This window comes from Acanthaster planci, linkage group LG02, assembly GCF_054643075.1.
Source record: "Acanthaster planci isolate LZ-2023a linkage group LG02, COTS_SCS, whole genome shotgun sequence".
In the NCBI taxonomy this organism is placed as follows: Eukaryota; Metazoa; Echinodermata; class Asteroidea; order Valvatida; family Acanthasteridae; genus Acanthaster; species Acanthaster planci.
In genome coordinates this window covers 7,177,705-7,198,463 of record NC_141778.1, presented here as the reverse complement: position 1 = coordinate 7,198,463, position 20,759 = coordinate 7,177,705, and the positions used below count along the sequence as shown (strand labels likewise).

General features: G+C 43.2%; 1 protein-coding gene and 1 long non-coding RNA gene across 5 annotated transcripts in view; one reads left to right on the top strand and one right to left on the bottom strand.

Annotated features, from left to right (window-relative positions):
• LOC110986708 (RNA-binding protein 38-like) overlaps window positions 1–12,507 on the bottom strand; it is a 53,959-nt gene extending 41,452 nt beyond the window's left edge. For 2 of the 4 annotated variants that reach the window (XM_022248828.2, XM_087133079.1), the window contains exons 1-3: window positions 11,893–12,507; window positions 6,305–6,434; window positions 762–858 (exon numbers count right to left, since the gene is read on the bottom strand). In XM_022248828.2, coding sequence (XP_022104520.1) covers window positions 762–858; window positions 6,305–6,434; window positions 11,893–12,057 — 392 coding nt within the window. In that variant the 5' untranslated portion in view covers window positions 12,058–12,507. Of the gene's footprint in view, window positions 1–761; window positions 862–6,304; window positions 6,435–11,892 lie in introns of all 4 variants that reach the window. The other 2 variants (XM_022248827.2, XM_022248829.2) reach the window with 1 other exon arrangement.
• Window positions 12,508–16,209: 3,702 nt separating this feature from the next.
• LOC147799827 (uncharacterized) lies at window positions 16,210–20,315 on the top strand. Its single transcript, XR_015424602.1, has 2 exons — window positions 16,210–16,574; window positions 19,485–20,315. It is a non-coding gene; the product is annotated as an uncharacterized LOC147799827 (long non-coding RNA).
• Window positions 20,316–20,759: the final 444 nt, after the last annotated feature.

Below are 20,759 nucleotides of genomic sequence, written 5' to 3'. Positions count from 1 at the left end.
ATGGTTACGACGGAATGCCCATGTGCCTTCTTTCAAGCTACTGAGACATTATGTTGTCAATTTCTATCTCGTGTAGCCAGGATATGGATTTTGTTATTTGAAGTCGAATAAAGAAATAAAGCCTGAGGTTCAATCGGCGCTCCAAACGTTGATTTCTGCTACATTAAGGCTGTTGGGAAACATGCTTACTTCTCATTGTGTATATCGTTGTTAAAACACAGTTGGTTTCGAGTGGTGACTCGTGAGAAAATTTTCTGCTTCTCTCGGAACGGCATTGATCAATTTGTTTCATGAAAATTTCGCGACTTACACGAACGAGTGTTGTACTAGAGACCTCTTATGACCATCACAAAATCCAACAAGACGAGGCCTCTCACAAGACCAACACAAGACCTCCAGTCTGAATTCACGAGCTTTTTACATGTGAAGGGTCTTCTGAATGGTCTCGTGCATGGTCTCGAGTCTGGTCTTGTGAGGTCTTGACTACAACACTGATGTGAACCCTACTATCCAGTTCATAGGAAGAAATGTCATCCTTATCGTTCATGAATATTCATAATTACACACTGCATACCGTATTCCTCTTGATAGAAAAGACTAACCTAAATCAAAATGTTCGGACAACCAAACAATCTAACTTTAAGACAAAAAAGCAAGACCTTGGGTACACCATAGTTTAAAGACGTGCATTTTACATTCGTAATTTTCTGACGTCCCTAGACGAAATGGCATGAGACTGTGAACTCGAGGCTACAACTTACCCAAATGGAGTGGAAATGGCGGGTATCGCGTGGCCAGCATGGTGATGGGCTAAGTTGACCTGCTGTTGTCTGGCGATGGCTAACTGGATCTGCTCTGCTGCTGTATTGAAAATATGAAATGGCATGAATTGGAAAAGATTGAACCAAATGTTTCACATCTATGTTGTAGTAATGAGCGCAGAATAGGATGCGTCTGGGACTGGCAAAGTTGAGCAAGCCGTCAGCCAATGTCTGTGTCGCATGCAGTTAGCATCTCTGAAAATGTTTCACACTGTCTGTGGGCAACCTTTCTGGTTTTTCACCGACATACTCGTGTTTAATTCGCGACAATTATTACTAGGTTTCTAAGAAGTCTGAGCTGAAGCTACGTTGCTGGAGGCTGACATTGCTTGAATAAAAATGTCATGCACTTCTCGAAAACGTTAACGGAGGTTTAGCAAATTATCAAAGACGCTTAGTCGTGTACAAAAGTAGTTTTTTTCTTATTGAACAATGCTAGTTCAGTATCTACACAATCCAAAATGAATTTGACGTCTCCGAACATTTGCTGCGAAATTCGACACGAGGAGAAGTGGAAATGACTCCCCTTCCTTTGACGCCACCACTTCGCGATCGCATCAATTTGTTTTTGTGTTGGTACTTGCTATCGACTGCACGTGCGAAACCCGTGGTAAAAATTTATATGCAACGAAGGCCGTGAGCGACTTATCCGGTTACGTATTATGGGAATAATACAAGTGGTAATGGTAATAGCTACAGCCGGTGGCAGCCACACCTTCAGAAACAGCCAATATCTTGATGAACACGGACATTCTCCAGGAAGAGGACCTCAAATTTCCTTCCAAGAGGTCGTGTTTAGAGCCTAGAGAACATGTCGACGAGTAAGTAAATTACAGTAGAAATTGGTGTAGACGAATCGGCCTGCATGAGACTCTTTGCCCTTGGGATGCTGTGAGGTCTGCACAATAATCGTTATGCAATCTTTGTGAGCTATAGTGTCGCATGCTGTAGGGAAAGTCTTGTCAGCAAAACAAGGCCTTCGTGCCTTTACCAAGTTACAACAATCGGCGGCTCCAAATGTACATTGTTCGGCAATTGTGAACGTCCTTTCGCATTAAGCACACCCGTTGCGCTCACCGTGTTGTGACTTGATGTAGGTCCAAAGCAAACAATACATTTTCGCAGTCAGACTCTACCTGGTTACGGTACACAAAACGCTCCGAAAATACGTTCCAACTATAATTTCAGGGTACATAACACGCGTGTAATCTTATTTGGGGTGTCTTATGTCTACTTAAACCCTATTATTTACGTGTGAGAACTCGTTATTTACACGCGAAAAAAACTGGTGCGGCTTGCACGAGCAATGCTTCTGGTGACAATCCCCTTTTCCCCCTGTCACTGCATGCTGGCTCATAAACCGTAGCCTACGGGTTTCTCCAAACCACGGCAAGGCCGCCCGACCTTTATTTACTTGGTTCCCGACGGGTGTGCAAACTGTTCCCACAGTTGCGATCATTTGTACGGCTTTGTTCTCCACCATAAAGGCACATGCATTTTTAGGAGAAGAAAAATATTAGGAAATTGCTTAAGTAAACATCCACAGGATCCTTAGACTGTTTGTTTCCCCTTGAAAATGCGAACAGTGTTATAAGTTGTTCTGCTGTACGTGCTTAAAAACAAAAGCTGGAACTTTCTCGCTTTTCTTCCTGATGCAACACGGAAGATTTTAATTTTGGGGCTCTACTTCAACCTTTGACATTACTGCCATCCGAATTATGCTGCGAGCACATCCTCGTCGCTTGCCCCACTCAGAGTCTGCAAAACGGCTGTCCTTTCGTAGGATAGACAGTAACACCTTATTCCAATAATTTATCCGCATTTCCATATTCAAAGAAAGAAAAGAAGCGTAGGAGTAGCAAAATCGGACACTTTAATAAATGATACAAATTTATAGCCGCTCTATCTGCAAGAATCGGACGCGACGCACGTAGGCCTGAAGATAAAATGTCCCTTTTCAATACATGCCTTGATAGCTTCACACAGTTTACCCATAAGAAACTCAAGATCACCATCATTCATGACATTTGACGACGATGCCGGCGGGGGCAACCTACTTTAAGCCAAACCATAAAAAAAAGTTCGGCAACGATTCTGCAAGATCGCAAGGTACAGCCATACAGGCATGCTGGAATTAACGGTCACATCCAAACATGCATTGATACGATTCAGCTGTTGGCTGCTTTGTGGTCGCTCTACAATGCTCTGTTACGACTGCAACATAATGCTTCTGAGCGCATATACTTGGTGCGCCATTTGGTTTTCTATTTCCTGCCTCAGATTAGTTGTGCACGCGTTATACGATCTTAACTTAAAAAATAACAAACTGTTATTCATTACATGAACATGAATGTGACTTCGACAACGTACTTCTATGCTTTTAGTATACGTAGGCCGTCTGACTTGGAATAAATATCGAGGAACTTAAGCATGACACGCTAACGCAAAAATTCAAAAAGAATTTTCAAGTATGAGCTAGATGTACCAAACATTGGCAGCCAAAAGGTTTTCTTAATACTGTACTTTGGGATGATCTGCCTACCAGAAAATGAACAATCGGGAGCATTCCCATTTTGTTTCCTTTGCGCATAAGACACCTGCTGAAAGATCAGTAACAAGCTTCCCTAACACACTTTTTTGTACGGAAAGCGCTTCATCATCTGTGCCCAAGTTCTTTGTTATTCTAACACTCGTCTAAATTAAATAGTCAAACAAACGGGGAAGAAATATCACTGGTAAGTTCAGAGCTTCTGAAGAAAATATGGCGGCCATTAAGGCCAGCGCTGGATTTATAGCAGTTAAAAGGAGAGACACAATCGTGTAGGGTACATTACACATGCATTAAGCGTAAACAATTGCTCCTGTTTATTTTGTTTATTAGCTCGGCGTTCGACGTGACAATATTTCGGGTCACACGGGGATCGGGGCTGGGTCTTGATACGTCATCTTTATTTTGCACGTAGAGGGGTGATTTATAATAGTTGTTGAACGAGGTTGTGGTGTTACCACATCAATTAGCTGTCGACTGCCAGCGGTTTTACAGCCAAACGTTGAAACTGGCGGGTTGAATTCCTCAGGTGGCTCAACCATGCCAGGGTGCAAAACAGCATCCGCCTATTCACTTGGGACAACATTAGGTGGAACAATGTCATACAATTTGTCTGACAAAATGGGCAGTCTTTCAAGCGTCGTTCGGAGGATGTGCGCTGGGGTCCGAATAGTTGACCTCGTCCGTCCGAAGTGAGTACACTCAGATTACATATACATGTATTTCCTGCATGAAGTGTTCCTGTTACGAGCATAAACATCTATTTAATTATGCAACATAGTTATCAATTTAGCTTGCCATATCATTTCGAAGACAGTGAATGACCTCCACAGGTTGTATATGCATCTTCAACCGGAATTGCGTCCACTGTGGAAAAACGCCATTAGCAAGAGTAAGTATGGATCGTACCAAGGTTGTTACCGTCATAGTTGAATAGCCCGGATGACACTGAGCACTCCGTACTTCAATGACGTAACTTCTATCAGTGTCATAGTTTCTGGCGGGACTACCTAGCCGTACCCAGTCCAAGCGTAACAGACATTACATGAAGGCTTCTGCATACTCATGAGCTTTTTTTTTTCAAATTGAACGTGTCTGGCTTATACAGCGTCAGAGAGCCATGGATCTTCGTTACTGGCGTTGCACCAGCTTAGTTTTCAACCCCGACCGTACTAGGAAGTTTCCTTTAAAAAATCTGGCGCGCCTGGTTCCGCATTACCTCCCAGGGCCTTCGAGAGGTCAAAGGTCAATCGTATAATGGCGGAACGTCGGCTGCCATGGCAACGCAGGCACGCCGAACTAACAACTGATCCGGTTGAACGAGGGTGAATGCAATAGGAGGGCCGTGTTTGGCTCTCCTTTAGTAACGAGTTTTTGTTTGAGGTTCGTGGGAAATCAACATTTCTTGGAATGCAGGATTAGGCATATAGCGTCCGTCCTTCAGGGATAACCCTTAAACATTCCCCGATACACAAACGTATGTTTAAATTCATTCACAAGTTCTTAAAAACCTACATTTGAAGTTTCTGGAGAATTAATGTCGCTTGTGAAGCCACACTATATGTATGTAAAATACAAAATGTGCCATTCCTGCTTCAAAATGTAAAGAAACGGCTGGTCTTGAGCACAAGTTTCCGGTTCTTCGACAATCCTGAGCTGTCGTTGGCACCTCGTGAAAATGTCTTCAGGAAACAACTAGAGGTCATGGGAGGTACACGATACTGTGTTGAACAAGGAGACTTTTACGTCGTTTGTGGGTACTGTATAGCTCTCAGACAACCATGAAAGGTTGCTGGATTTGAATGTGTTTACGTCACACCCGACAGTTAATAACGGACTAAAACGGCCTTGCCAGTTTCACGGCTACTTCTGCATTCTCATGTGCGGTAACACGTTATACGCCATTCAAAATTATTTTGGAATTTTTTACACGCTTCAGATCTCACGGCAACGAGAAGAAAAGAAAGGCTTACGGTGAGAACTAAAACCTAATCTCTGGTGAACGCCCAACAAATGATTACAAAACGAGTATCGAATTGAGGACTAGCTCTCTTGAAAGCAACCAGTCGGAACCAAATTCCTGTGTCACCTAAGTTGTTGCATCTACACACCACAAAAGAAGGCAGTTTTCTGCTAACTTGTGGGCTTCGGTTCCATGGTTATAGTCCCACCTAGGTCACAGATTAAAAGGAGCTTTTAAAAGGTACCAGTATGCCGTCTACTTGGAATGTAACGACCTGGTGAGAGTTTCATGGTCCTATTTTCAATAATTACATACATACATACCAAGTAGGCTAAATGTTATCTGTTGTAAAATTTGCATGATGAGTGTGTTGAGTTCTCCCAGGTTGCAATGCTTGGCCACGTGCCACTCCAGGCTCATCAAGCTTTGGTGTTTACTCCCCGTTCGAATTTATCAACTCATGCATAACGAAAATCCTTGAGTGTCTGGTACGTGATTGCAAACCTGACTGGTAAAGTTCTTTCCACCCGGACAGGATGCATCACGGCAGCGGGACAGAATGAAAACAAAATGGATTCTTTGAGAAGAAAAACAAATCGAAGCTCTGTCAGTGTCTCGCGTTACCTGAGTTTAGATGAAGGGACTTTTGGATCCAACCTAGCTTCAGGAATTTACGCAGAAATCTCATTTCAGTGAAAAAAAGAGCGGTGTTTTCAATAACCTCAATCGTGTGGTGATTTTTAAAAATACGTTTCCATTGCTCGGAAGACAATTAGAAGAGCAGCACGTGACCTGTAACACCTACGTCAAACTTTATTTAGGGAAATCAAACTGACGGGTGTTCATGCCAGCGTACATGTACCTTTGTGAAAGTAATGTTCGTGAGAACATTAACTCTTGGGCTCACGAACACACGTGCGATCCTCATTCTAGGAATCATACCCTAACCGCCACTTGCCTATGAACACTTACTGTTTTGTGTAGCGTTGTTCCTTGGCTTGGCACCAATTATGGCCAGATTGACGTTGGCCTTCCGCCCATCGATGATTGGGTTCGCGTCCGCGCATGCTAACCTCGCCGCATCCTTGGTCGCCATCGTTACCTGGAGCAAAATTCAAACGAAATTGAAATAATCGCCTCTTGTTTGTTATTCGCTAAACACCACAGCTTTGACTACTATGCCGGACATCTTTCAAATCGTGTCTTATCTCGACAAACTTATAATAATCTTAGCAATTTAGCCAACCTTAAAATAAATACAGCATCACTCTTATTTTACTCTTGAATATTCGGTATTTTTGTCGCATAGGAGATTTTATGGTGACTGGGATTTTACAAGGTGATGCCTATCCCGGAGGCACCTTTTTAACCGATCTGACCTTGCTTTAGGCTAGTGAGACTTATTGTAATTGGCAAAGCAAACTCAATTAATACATCGGTATCTGTCAATCGTCAAGCTATTACGTGTTTTACGAGATGTATCGATGTGAAGGGATTGTTGCATCTTGGGCAGGCTCACCCTAGATCTCGTTTAATTATTGCAAGGTACATGGAGTGCAAACTGTGTGACATGAAGCAAACGCATGTTTATCACGATTATATTTTTGTCTTTGATGTGAGCAAAAGCATTCAACCACAGGCAGTGAAGGCTTACCAATAACCGGTCAATGCAGTTCGGTGGATTGTACGTAAACAACTCATCGATTAAAATGCCAACGCCTAATTGTGCTGCTGACAATCGCGAATGGTCTCTGATTTTGCGCTAACATTGGTTGCTTGCTCTGTTTAATCAATGATAAAAAACAACATGCTTTTGGATTTGGGGGAATTTATTAGGTACAGTTTTAGCTTTCCTCGACCCCCTCCCCCATTCTTGGAGGAAGTATGGGTGCACCCCGGCTAACCTTGTTTTGGCACCCACTCTGTACTTTAGATTAGCAGAGCAGCCGCCCAAATGAAAAATAAACAAGAAGGTTCACTCATTGTCACCCTTCCATGCGAAGAGAATTCGGCGCTTCCGACTTACGCCCCCTAAGGGTCGTGTGTGTATCACAATACGAACACTGTTACATTCACATACTACGTAACACTAAGCACAAAATAACTGGCCCCTGGAGGTTTTTCCTTTTCCTAAAATGCAGACTGATCGGGGACACACTGCATTGGTCAGGGAGTTTTTCTTCTTTTTGAGCACATTTTGACAATGCCGATAAAGCGAGATATAATTATACAAAGAGCACAGACGGCTTGCCAGTGACGTCTATGACGGCAAGCGCCTTTCCCACGTAGTGCCATGATCTCGTTTTTATGTCCCCAAAGTCCGGCGTGCCGTACGTACCTAGTGCAATTATTCCTCCATTACATCACCCAGCAGAATTGAAGTCCTTCCCTTTAGAATCCGGAAATGTATTAACTCAGTTTCATACAAGTTGTTTTGTGGGCCAAACAAGGAAAGAAACAGTGCGCTATTATCAGAGAGATAGAGTCACTGTATTACAGGCATGAGTATTAATGTACATGTACACTGCATAGACATCAGTATGCATCGCACGAGACGGTCTCTTACCCGAGTCTGGTTGGGAAACACAAGACAGCAAATAATAGCTCGCGTAATTTTTCTTACACAGTCCACACACGTGCACTTTTATCAAAGCAATTACAAGGGGGTATCTTTTCAAGCGATAAAATGTACAAGGTGTCGATTCAATCTTCAGAATTCTCCCCAAGGTTCAAGAAGTTCGATTCTCTAAGACATCTCAGCTGAGCGCACAAACTGTAGTTTTGGTTGAGCACCACATCATGAAAAGACAGATGTCTTCAATGAGCCGTGGCTTTCATGGCTTGTCAGCGCAGGAAATTATCAGGATAATAGCGCAGTGGAGGTTTGCCCAGAGTGTGAGAAAAAAAAAATTGAAAATGGAATCTCCACTCAAAGGGCCATGTCAACGAGTACATGCACCTCGACACGACCGGGAAAACACCACACGTGGCGAGGCTCTGCACATGAATGGCCAGGCTACCCTCCCCTAATTCCACTTTTATGTCTTGCTGTAAAATGACTAAATCGAGGCCAAAGCCTCAACCACAATAAATGGGACGGCTGTGTCCCCTCTCTTCCCCCCCCCTTAAAAAAAACACAGCCGTGTTCCGGTGAGCCAACCACCCACACTATAGAGTCCTTAATCATCACCAATCCCCAAAGAAGGCGATTTATGCTTAGCCATATGCCCTAATCCCCATTCCGATCCTCTTAAGGCTTACTTCTCCGAGGTTGTGTGTTGTGGATGAAATAATCTCTGATCTGATCAGGCTTTTTCCCTCGAAGACCTCAGTACATTGCATTGCAAGAGGCTTGCCAAGTCACGCCGACACGGTTCCATTGTCCACCCAAGACGTCAACGTCAACACAGTCAAAGAGTCTCACACAATATTTCTCATCTCAACTGATGAAATTTACACGAAAGCAAGACCCCAAAACTCGAAGGAACATGTAACATATCGCCACCTACAGGAATACGCCTGTCAACCCCTAACAACATGTTACTGGCGGTTTATATTCGAAAGAAATGTGCTCCATCACTGTCAAACAATTCAATTTGTCACCGTCCATGTCGGAAATTCCCGTGTCCAAACATGGACCCAGCCACAAGTTCTCTCGGAACTGCCCGAAGCAGGAACTGTAACTGCTCCATAAACACCCCGTGTGGTTTCTCCACGGAACATTCCGGACCCGGACCGGCCAAACCTTTTTAACCTTACCCGAAAAGAACAATTACACCTTTGCCACTTTTCGGCGCCAAAGATGATTGATAATTTCCAGCACGAAAGCGACTTCTACATGAGTATCTTCACGCGAAGTCGACCCCATTCGTTTACCTTTAAATGGCGATGTGCGAGCATATGCCCTTTATGTATCACGTAATACTTCCAGCGAATTCGAGCGCTGTGGGCCCCAATCCAGGGTAGTGCACTGTCTGACGAACTTCATAATTCAATAGATATACCGATACTCAGAGACGTGGAGTTGAATGGTTCACTTAGATTCAAAAGGTATGAAAGAACAAGCGTCCCGGAAAGATGGGGGGGGGGGTTGAATCTGTTTCTCCTCGAAGTCGCCAGAGGTACAAATCACCGGTAACGTCCCAAGCCCTCCGTTGGTGAGAAAAATACACCACCAAGAAGAGAAGTGAAACGTAACGTCTACTCCGTCCAGATTATACGTTACTTATACTGTATTTCTGGGTTTGTTGTTAACAAGCCTTCGTCAAAAATGATAATTAAAAGACCTGAAAAAATGGCGGAGATGGTTACATTGCAGACAACCTACGGTATCTCAAATGTGCCTCCCTAAAGAAACAGCTGTAAGCCTGTAAGTCGACCAGGTAAGACGAGGTTGGGCACGAGATGTATCCGACGGGAGGTTTTATCAGTGACCCTTTTGACAGAGTTAGTGCATTGGCACGGGCACATCGCAGTTACATGATGTATCTAGAACGGAAAGTAAATGCTATTCAACAGAGGTCATTCCTACAGAGGACAATGCACGATTATTAAGAAAACAGTCTAAAATGTGTTTGCTTTCACTCAAGCAATCAACACGACATACCCACGCGGCCATGGGGGCGAACGTGTTGTTTGTAAAGGCCCACGGCTTTATACCTCCCGAACTAATCAAATTTTGACTAAAATTTTTATGTTACAGATTTCGAGAACTGAAGTGAATAAAAGAATGATGGATGTGTTTTCACTTTGTCGCTCGATTCCTCTCCCCCTTTTTGAGATAGAGGGGAAACCCGCGGCGCTGGTAAACTGTGACGGGGGTTGGGTCGGTTCGTTCCCGTTGGCGGTCCCTACTGCATCTGGGTCATAAACGCGACTATGATGAATGGCACATCCAACACCTTTTCATGCTTCTTTCGCCTCGCCGCGTGCAATACATGGTTGAGGATCCATTGGGAAAAGCTGCACCGTCCTGTCATTTTTGACAAAATATTTGGTATAGTCGTGAAAGGGCTCAGGTACAGTGGGTGGTAGATGGTACGCGGTAATAGCACTGACTACTTTATAATCACTTGTTATTGACATTAAGTCCTGAGCCTACCTCCCACAAACCTTTCTGTCCCTCCCAACGTTTCCATTCAGTCTAGGCCTTACCACTTTGAGCAGACTATCCGAGTTGGTGTAGGGGCAGATACAGACGCAGAGTTCGCGGTCATAACATGCCCGTCACTCTGGGTTGCAAGTGTTAAAAAGACGCAAGCAAAGTTAGGCAAATGATACGGAATGATTATAGTGTCATGGAGAAAAGATACATTGACGGCTGCAACACGTTTGGATGGATGAAATGTTGAGATAGGTACACTGAGCCAATGTTGCGCTGACAAGGTCCACATTGAATAATTCTGGACCCATAACAGAAGTCGCACGTACTCCACCCAATGCTGTTCGTCGAAAAAGAAGCAAATACTTGCACACGGTGGCAACGAGAGAACAATAAGTGCACAGTCTACCAGGGGCATTCTATTGTTGCGCCCTGTATAATAAGGATTCGCTAGGCCTGCCGGGGGCCTTGTATAGTATGCGGTACGCCTTGTTTAACATTGTGCAGTTGGGTATATATACCGCTCACGTCATGTAACCACGGACGCTGATCCCGTCACTAGACACGGAATGTGCTTGTACCGAATTCACATACACCGTGTGAACTGTTCGATCTTGTCTCAATTACGTTTCTTTCGCTTTTGAAAATATCGGCAACCAAATATATATCGGTTTCATCAGTGAGCTTTTTTAAGCCATCAAAACGAGCTAATAATTATGGCCAATGATAAAATGCATAGAATCTAGTTTCAAATTGCTCCTTACTAAGAAATGCCCCGCGGTTGGCGCAGCGCCGCCAGGTACAATGACGTCCTGAGCAAGAATGAACCCATCTACGCCTTTAAACCTTTGCCCTTCTCTTGGTAGCAACAGACTGGGTTTTGAAATGTACAATACTGAAAGGATTCGCTTGCTAATTAATGGAATAAACCCATCATGAGGAACGTTGATCACCCCGATTTTCTGTTTACTTTGTCAAAGCTGATCGAGAAACACCGGGGCACTATTACATTGGGGTATGAGTCACTGACTAAATAGCTCAACGGCTGACATGCCATCCCATGCCTAAGTTGCACCCTATATCTGAAAGGTTTTGCTTGAAACAACTATAGGCCTCTTTTCGATTGCTGCCGAGCACAGGAAGGCTTGTGCACAGCACAGAAAGAAGATGACTGCCAATTATTTTGTACTGGCTGCCGAAGTTTGCCAAATTTTCATCCTTGGCTGGCAACAGTTTCTTTTATCAATGATGCACATTGTCCCATTTGAGCTCTCGAGGAAGACTAGTCTCCACTTTGGTATTTAATATGTTTCAACAGCTGCGTGAGAGTTTGACACCGTGAACAATTATTATTCACTGCTTTTAGTCAATGGTTGGTCAGCCATTATTTGCGGCTTCAAGCAAAAACTAATAGTATACACATGGTTCTATAGCAACATGTAATGAAACAGGTACTTACAAAGCCGTATCCTTTGCTTTTTCCAGAGTTCCTGTCCGTGATGACAACGGCTTCCTCGATCTCTCCGAACGGCTCAAAGTACTCCCGTAGCTTCTCATTGTTCGTGTGGAAGGGCAGTCCTCCAACGAAGATCTTTGTCAAAGTTGTATCTTTCTTACCTTCCATTTTTGTTATCTTTACACGGTCTTTATCTATTTTTTTTTTTTTGATGTTCGGATCGAGTTTGTGTCCCTTCACAAAACAGCAGACTCTTCTTCAATAATTATCCGGCCTGTGTGTAAATCTCCAGATCAACGGCTGAGAAAAGGCGCGATGAGGGTCATCAACACTGAGGTGGTGTGGATGTCAGTAGCTGCAGTCTGTTGATTACCTGATGGCTCGCGTGAGATTTGGGAAGCAGTTTCGGATCCAGGTAATCCACAAATATGCCCTGTCACTGGATGCCCGATGAGCAGATTCCCCTTCTCTAACAGAAATCCCGCCAAGCTTGCAGCGTTTGTATTCACGGTACTCGTTCACGCTTGGCAAAATTGCAGTTGTTAGACGCACCTCACCAGGACACGACCTACCTTTCACACCGTTGCTTACAGACTGACTGATCCTTGTGCTTTTTGACAGCCAGCGGTTCCACACTGAGTGTAATCTCCGCCTACTTTTGAATATTAACAACGCGGCTTTGCACCACAACCCTCGCGGCGTGCGTATGACAAACATGTACATGTACATGTAACGATCTCATAAATTATTCATTCCTGACTTACACGTACATGTTCACAGCCGGGACCTTTATGTAGCGCATGTACGATACGAGCGCACTCTGTGGGTCACCTGTTGACAGTCAAGGCGGAGCCTCTGTGGCTGTCACGAGTCTCGCGTGTTACACACGAACGAGTTTGCCCTGCGATCATGGCCCGAGGTTCCAGCTGAGTTCGGTGGGGAGGGAGGTGACAATGGGCCGTCCTTGTCATTACCATGTCTGACGGAGTGAGAGCCGCGGGCACTTTGTTGCCACTCCACGACAACAGGACAGGGGCAAATCGCGGGCAAATTAAGCTTGACGTTTTCGCTTTGATCTTCATCTGTTATCAAGTTGTTTTTCAAAGATTTGTGGGCACTGCATTAACATTTATCCCGTCAGCGCTTCGGGCGTCTGGGCGCTGTCTGTCCATACGCTTTTGGTTTGTCTGTTTGTGCCTCACGTAGTAGCTACTTTATACCTGTTCACGACTGTTTTCAGATTTTTTTATGTGTAAAAACACAGTATATCTACGACTGCAGAAACTGTCGTGGGACTCATGGGTCTTTCCGTGGACCACACCACCTCATTGTTCTAAATTTAAACTATATCAGGACATATCTCTGGAAATAACATTAGGTCACCTGTTTAGTTGTTAAACCTTCCAAATCTATTGTTGGTCCATCTCGAAAAAAAAAGTCTCAATCGCCTGAATTTGTGGTTTGGCAGCCAAGATCACAGTCCTACACCTAATTTTGTTTTGAAGGCGACGGTTGCTTGACAGATCCGAAAGAAATTCGTTTCGACATTCTGTTTCTTTCGAAACTCCATAATGTAACAATGAACCTGTATTGGTTGGACCTTCCCAGCAGACCCCTAAGGCTTCTGAACATGATCGAGCAACAACAGAAATTGATGTTATCGTTGGGCGGTTGGATTTGTTCGAAAAGCCAGTGAAAACCTTTACCTTGTTCCATTTTCCTTCGTTTGTATGCCTTTAAAAGAGATTGGCAGATCGGAAAAACGGATTAAACAAGTTCGTAGATTTTTTTGTGCGAATTTTAGTTATTGATTTTTTGGGGGGGGAGTTGGAGACCACGTGAGGAATTAGCTTAAAAGGTTTTACCTCATTGGAAAATCTTGACCAATTTTTAGCAGCGTCTTTGAAGGCTAAATACCGGGAATCTTAAGTGGACCATTTCCTGGCCTAGAGCTAACCCCCCAAAAATCCACGGTCACGGTTGTTCAGGTCAGGTATGCCGTGCATGTACCTCAGCACCCAGTGCAATGCCTTTGGTGTATCTTTCATCAAATCCTCCCCCCAAAAAAATGACCCGGGAACCCACGGTTTTGCACGTATGCCCCATTCCCCAGCACCTCGTCTCCCCGAGCCGCGGCGGTGCCTGCACTCCCGAACGCCGTTTATTTGTGTTAAAAGAACTCGCGCCCTTTTTTTGCACGATAAATCAACCTGTTTTGATACAGGGACGGGATAACACCCTCATGCAAAAAAAATGATAACGACATGGATGATGCATGAAGCCCCGGTATTGGTCATATCAGTGTGGTTTATTAGGGAACGAATATCGTCTCGCCCTGATACCAATTTCTAAACAAATAGGACGAAGGGTGAAACTTGCCCACAGCCATGGTTTGAGACGAATTGAACTGTTGAGTGTATTTCTTTGTGAAGGTCTTAGCACGGAGTCCATGCTTCAGCGGCTATGAGCTTCAAGAATCAACTATTATACCCTTCTTTTCACTGATGAATTCTCTGGTATGATCAAAAATAGATCATGGATCTTCAAATAAGTTTATCAGGGCAAATGGAACACCTTGTGTACACGTTCAATAACACATTAATTCATCATTAAAAAGGAAAAATGCTAAAAAAAGAACAAAGGTAAATAGGCACACAATATCACAGAGAGGTTCTAGTTGCTAGCAAAAAGAATGAAAGCAGGAATGCAGTGAACATTTTTGTTGAAATAGTACAATCTTATCATTTTGGCTCTCTACGAAATGTAAAAGAGAAATGAACGACTCATTTTACAGAGCCATACGAACACCAATATTTTTTATGTGTTTTTCCACTCGACAAGGGCGAAAATCTGCAAGTGTCAGCTTCAAGTTGATTTCACTCTAGAGAGTCCGCTGCTTTCAGTTTGCAGCTGAAACGATATGCCATTTTTTGGTCTGACTCTGTTCGACATCCTCTAGTTATGCACCTCTTGAACTGTCGACACCAATACTGCTAGAGCTCCCAGCATATAGATCAAACCCATCAAAAAAGGACAAGTGAACTGTAGAAAAGTACAAGTAGACATCAGAGCGGGAAAAACGCCAGAGGATTATGCAGGAAAGGAAAACATATTTGTGACAGAGTGTGTAATCGCCTTTGGGTCACAGCCAAAGGCAATTAACCAAACTGAACACCTGATTTTGAAAATCTTTCACTAACTTCGTCCCCTGGCCGTCGAGTCCACTGGCGTAACTATTGTGAGCGAAGGTTTTACGTCCACTTGACGTGAAGCCCTTGGCAGGTTTGCCTCAATCACATCGCCTAATCCTCATTTGTCTGAGGATTAATATCAATACAGGAAAATAAAGAAAAGGAAAGAATCAAATGGGGAAGGGGGATATGTGACCAGCTCTGGGTCGGGATCATGTTTTCGTTGCAAAATGGAAAGAAAGAAAATCCGTTCCCTTGGATCAGGTGCTCACGTTGACAGGACCAAGCCATGGCAGGCAAGAAAATCGGAACTGCATGCCTGAGGATCATGATGATAGAACCATAAAAAAGGGAGTTTTCCTGACATATTTTTCGCGCGGTGCATGTGTCCCTCAGCTAGACACTACGCAAGGATTCCTTTCCGCCAAAAAGGTGCAAAAAGATAACTTTTAGGGCAAACCAGAAATTGCAGTTGGCCTAACAGGTACCACCACAACTCTATATGCAGGCTTCTCCGCGCTTCGCTAATTTAGCCAAATTGCTCGTTAAGAAAGGAGAAGTTAAAGGACATTCATAGATGGTGACCAGGATCATTTCTGTCAGTGGCGTTATTGGTAAAGTTAGGTGGTGGAATGTCTCCGAAATTCACGCGAAACCTCTTTAATAAGGCGTTCTATAGAAAGATTGTGGTTAGCAATAAATTCGAAATGTAATTTAACTCAATTAGATGAAAATGAAACTATAGGCCTAATGTTGTTATGGAGGAGATACACAAACACACACAATGTGTTTGGAAATATTTTTGCCTCAGATGGGAATAAAAAATGTCAGTTTTTTTAAGACTATTATAATCTGAGCAGAACCGTAAAATTTTATTCATTTGCAAATAATTCTTTATGTGGTGCCAGCAAAAAAACACAAAACAAAAACAAAAAACAAAAAGACAGGTTTGAAAATGATAACTGTTGCCAAACTAACATAGTTTGAAAGTTAACATTTCCAAGAAACAATCATGCCTCAAAACTGGTCTTTCTTTTCTTAGTCTTTACATCATGAAGGGTAATTTTTATGATCATTTCTTCTAAGGTTTCCTTCATCGTTTCTGGTGAGACGACGTAAAACTGAATTATACATATGCTGAGTTACACTGAGTAAATATCTCATGGCCTCTCGGAGTGCCAACTGCAATAAATTTAATTTCAGCACCTCTGATTTGATCTCAACAGGCCGTGACGTCACGCCGCTCGACCAGGACGACCTCCACGGGGATATGCAATTGGTTTGGATGCGTGATCGAATGCGCACTGACATTTTTCTCATTGTCTGGTCGTGGCGACGGATTGACATTGGTCCAGGGTCTAACGTCCCCAGGATGGGTGTGGTCGCCCTGAAACTTCAACCACTCCATATTTGCGAACAGGTCGATAGTTACTGACAAGACCTATTACCCAGGCACACAGATTCGTTCGGGAGTCGCACGCCAGGGCATGTGTGGTAAGAGCAAATGAATCACAACACATTTGACAAGTGTTAAATGGAAAAATGGATGGTGATAGGCCTATATCAACTCACAGAACTGTTACAAAATACCTAATTGAACGTTCACCGTGTAAACAGCAGTCTGGAATATGCTTAAGTCGCTATCCTATTCAAATGAGTTCGTTACTATATGAGGAAATCTTCTTGAACGAAGGAGCCTCCAACCTCAGAGCACTTCACAGTATACCTTGAATCACCACGATGAAACCCTCCCTTAACTTTCCTCCAAACCTCACACCCTGCATATTGGACCGCTCCGTGAAGTTTCTTCAACAAAACCTCGGGCAAACACAGCACCTCTCAATCAGTCTCACATTGGTAGAACTTCCAAACGCAATGAATGTACCACCCAAAGGCCTCCAGCCACACCTCCGATTCAAATCCCCAAAACCCAGTCCCAATAAACCTCAATTCCACCCAGGTTGTCATAATTCTGATTCAACTAGCCGTCTTTTTCTTTTGTCGTCTGTTTATCATCGCCGACGTAATTTAACATGTTTACATGACACTCTCACGTTATAAACTAGATCCATGGCTGTTTCTCAGTACAACCAACCCCGAACATTCATCTTAGCTCTGCTTTACCCCACAAAAACGGCAGAATGATATGAAAATGAGGCACATAGCCCAGGCGGTTAGCCTGTTTTCTCGAAGTCGTCACATCTTGTACCTTGAGCGACCTATTCAGGCTGGCAACATGTCTCCTCTACCAAGAGAGAAACAATATCAAGTAATATTACTCCTTTCGCCTCATAAATAATACTTGCCGTATCTGTTAGACACGGGAAGGTGAACCGATGTAAATTAACGCATAAATTGTCAGAGTGTGTGGTGCTGAGGCGTCACAGAGTGGCCACCGTGACCCTTGGTGGTACATTTTAAAGGTTCAAGGTCTTTAAAACGATACAGGAAGATGAACACTGACATTTTTTTTTCAAACCACGTGATGTTTTTAGGGAGGTTTTTAGCAATAATCCTCTTTGTATTAAAGAAGTGGAAAAGTAGTTACAAAGTACACGAACAGTGCTTTTACATTTTGCACGACCACGATTCTGGTACATGTCTCTCTCACGAACAGCTTCCCAAAACCTCAAGAAAAAAAATTGGCGATAATTAGCCAACCTTCTTTGAATAGCTATTGTGGTTGATTGTTTTGCAATTCAAATTGCGCATTTATTGAGCTTGTTCAGAGTCTGAATTGCCAAACCAAAGAGACATCTCGAATGTGTGTTTTCTGGAAGTTAAATACACAAGAGAGATTTTTGTCAGAAGAACTAACAAGACCACTTTCCTCACGTCGAAGACTGTAAATGAGCTAATGACCTCTCCAACAACAAATTCGAAGTTATCGTGAAAACCCTACAAGTAGCTTGAAATTACAGCCACAGATCAAAGTCAACTGTGTACAGTAAGAGTCATCGTGGTAGGCTTTTTTTCTCGCAATGTTTTGATAGGGCTTTAAAAACTCTCAGAAAGTGAGTGAAAGCCCCACTTATAGTCTGAAATCCTTCCAGGCTTTTTGTTTGCACTGAAATATTCGGTTCCCATGGATAATTGTCCATGAGTCTTTTCGGCACTGGTGATTACCCCCTTTTTGTCAAGCCGGGGTGGTGTTGGTCTGTCGAGGGCCGGGCTCCCAAGTTCTTCGATTGCAGACGATGACTGAATCGATATTCATGATTGTTGACATGATTGTTGCTGTGTTTACCCAGCACAATCGCAGGGCCGTTCGTGGGCTGAAAAGTTACACGACAGCCGAGTCCTCAGGTTTCCGCCTGGGTCACAGTGAGGTCAAACTTCACAAGATCCCTGGCTGAAACCAAAGCGATGCATTCGCGTGTTCCCCTTCAATCCCCACACGTAAATGTCTTATTTTAAGACGACCAACAGAGCCAATAGAACCAAGATGTCCCTTAATATTGTATTATCTGAGAATAAATACATTTCAAGTGCTATTCAATGCGAAATGCGGATTTTACCCCAAAAGCTATTAACTTAAAAATGTATGGCTTTATCTATTATAATTTAATAAAACTTACACATCCCCAAAACAGCACTTATGAAGCGAGATAGGCTCGAAACAACTTTTAGCAGTTCATAGCTTCAATGAACCTCAAAATGAACTTACAAAACAGGGACAACTATATTGCATGATACTGAACAATAAATTTTATTTCAAGTACTTTTTTATTCGTCTCTAAAATAACGATGGACTCCTCCATATGCAGAATACGGTGCTCGAACAAACTCATAGGAAATTAGAGCCATTTGAAACAAAGGAACTGCACAAGACCGGAGGATGTTGAAGAGTACATGACCCTTCATTTGAGAGAAACTAAATACCGCAAAGTCCCCCGCGTCTTGAAGTGCTCTGAAAATGCACAAGGTAAGAAAAAGGAGAATCGTGTTTTCCGCGACAACAAACACCTTGCAGGTGTACATGAAGTGGCCTTGAGAAAGTGCGCAAATCCTTCAGAACGTTGAAAATTTTGTTTATTATTCTCAAAAGTAAAACCAAGCATAATAACCAGTTTCAACTTTGCGATTTCATAGACAACATGCATGGGTGTTTAGGGTCACGATTCACTCCCAGCTAAAAAAAAAAAACCCAGTGAAATACTGTACTGTCCGTGGACATGTATGTCACTCAGTGTACCTCCAGGTGCTACGATTTTAGACTAAAATAAACGTCAACTTGACACCTTGTTAAACTTTGGCAACATTTCAGATTGCTTTTCCTCTTTCTCCCGGGAAGGGGGGGGGTTGTAACCAATGGCGTAGCAGATTCAAAGCATAAAAATACATGATTAAGTTCACATGATAATAATAGCTTCAGAAGTGCATTTCTCATATGTATCTCTACAGGTGAGTGCAGATCTTGAAGACAGCTGGCACCAGGGTAGCAACAGACTAAACACACCGCGTCCTGCGGCGACAGCCGACACCCCATCCACCAAGTCGCAGGGGTTCAATTTTGCATGTGACACCAGGCGACAAGTGTTCACCTTGCCCGTGATACAGAAACAGCAAGAGGAGATTCTTTGTTTTAAATCGAATTAATCCGGAGGAAAAATGGAATTTTTCCTTGTGTAATCGGGAGAAACCAACGACATAATCTTTGTGAGACAAGGTTTTGTTTCCAGACTCGAGAACGTAAATCAAAGGTGGCCGACACCGAATAATAGCTACAGTTACAATGTTCCGGTCTAGTTTATAAACCACCAGATCATTATTAGGCTATCTGAAAACACTCTGGCAATTCCGTTTAGCCTAATCACTCCTGTCTGCGCCACTTCTAGCAAAGTTGAAAAAAAAACACCAAAAACAAGTTATGGAAGTTAACGGCACTGACAAGTTTAAACGCTTTTTTACAAAAAAAAAACTGGATCATTCATTTGGCAAATTACACCCATGCTAGAATCTATGAAGTAAACCACAAAGGATACTATAGTGTTGGCAGTGTCGAGGATGGTAATGTGTACATTTGACATCTTGAACCCTCAAAACAAGTTAACTTCTCACGACATTCAGGACTGGACAGGCATGCTTTATCATAAGAACCTTTCTCTGTACTGTCCAACCCTTCAGCGCATTCTTGATTTAATGACAGATTCGCCTTGCACTTTTGTGACGTAAGCGCCCCGAGCAAGACTTACGGAATGGTGATTAAAATCTTGATTGATCTTCGGGAATTGATGAGCTCGGCGTGAAGTAAGCATCCCTTCTCAGTCAGCTGCGCCCCTCACTCAAGAGAGTTGTAAGTTCGAACGTTAGGACTTTCCCAAACTACACGGCTGTCCTCGTAATGTGACATATTATATCCATTGGCTGTATACGGCTTGCAAACCTTCCAGCCCGTGTCCTTCTGTGTTCATATAATATCATGTATACACTGTAGGCCTATGTTATTTCTCCTCTTGGTTAACTTTTCGTAGCGCCGGTATTCGAGTCTGTGGTATCAAAAATAATAGAGCAGCATGATTTGAATCAATGTACCACTCGACAAGGCAGCATAATAATTGTTGCATAAAGACGCGTGACATGACGTAAAACGTGATGTGGGGGACATCATCAAAAGCTGTTTTACATTTTGAACGCTACGCTGGTTCCCAGCAGTAGGTCCTGCTCTTCTTCACCTAT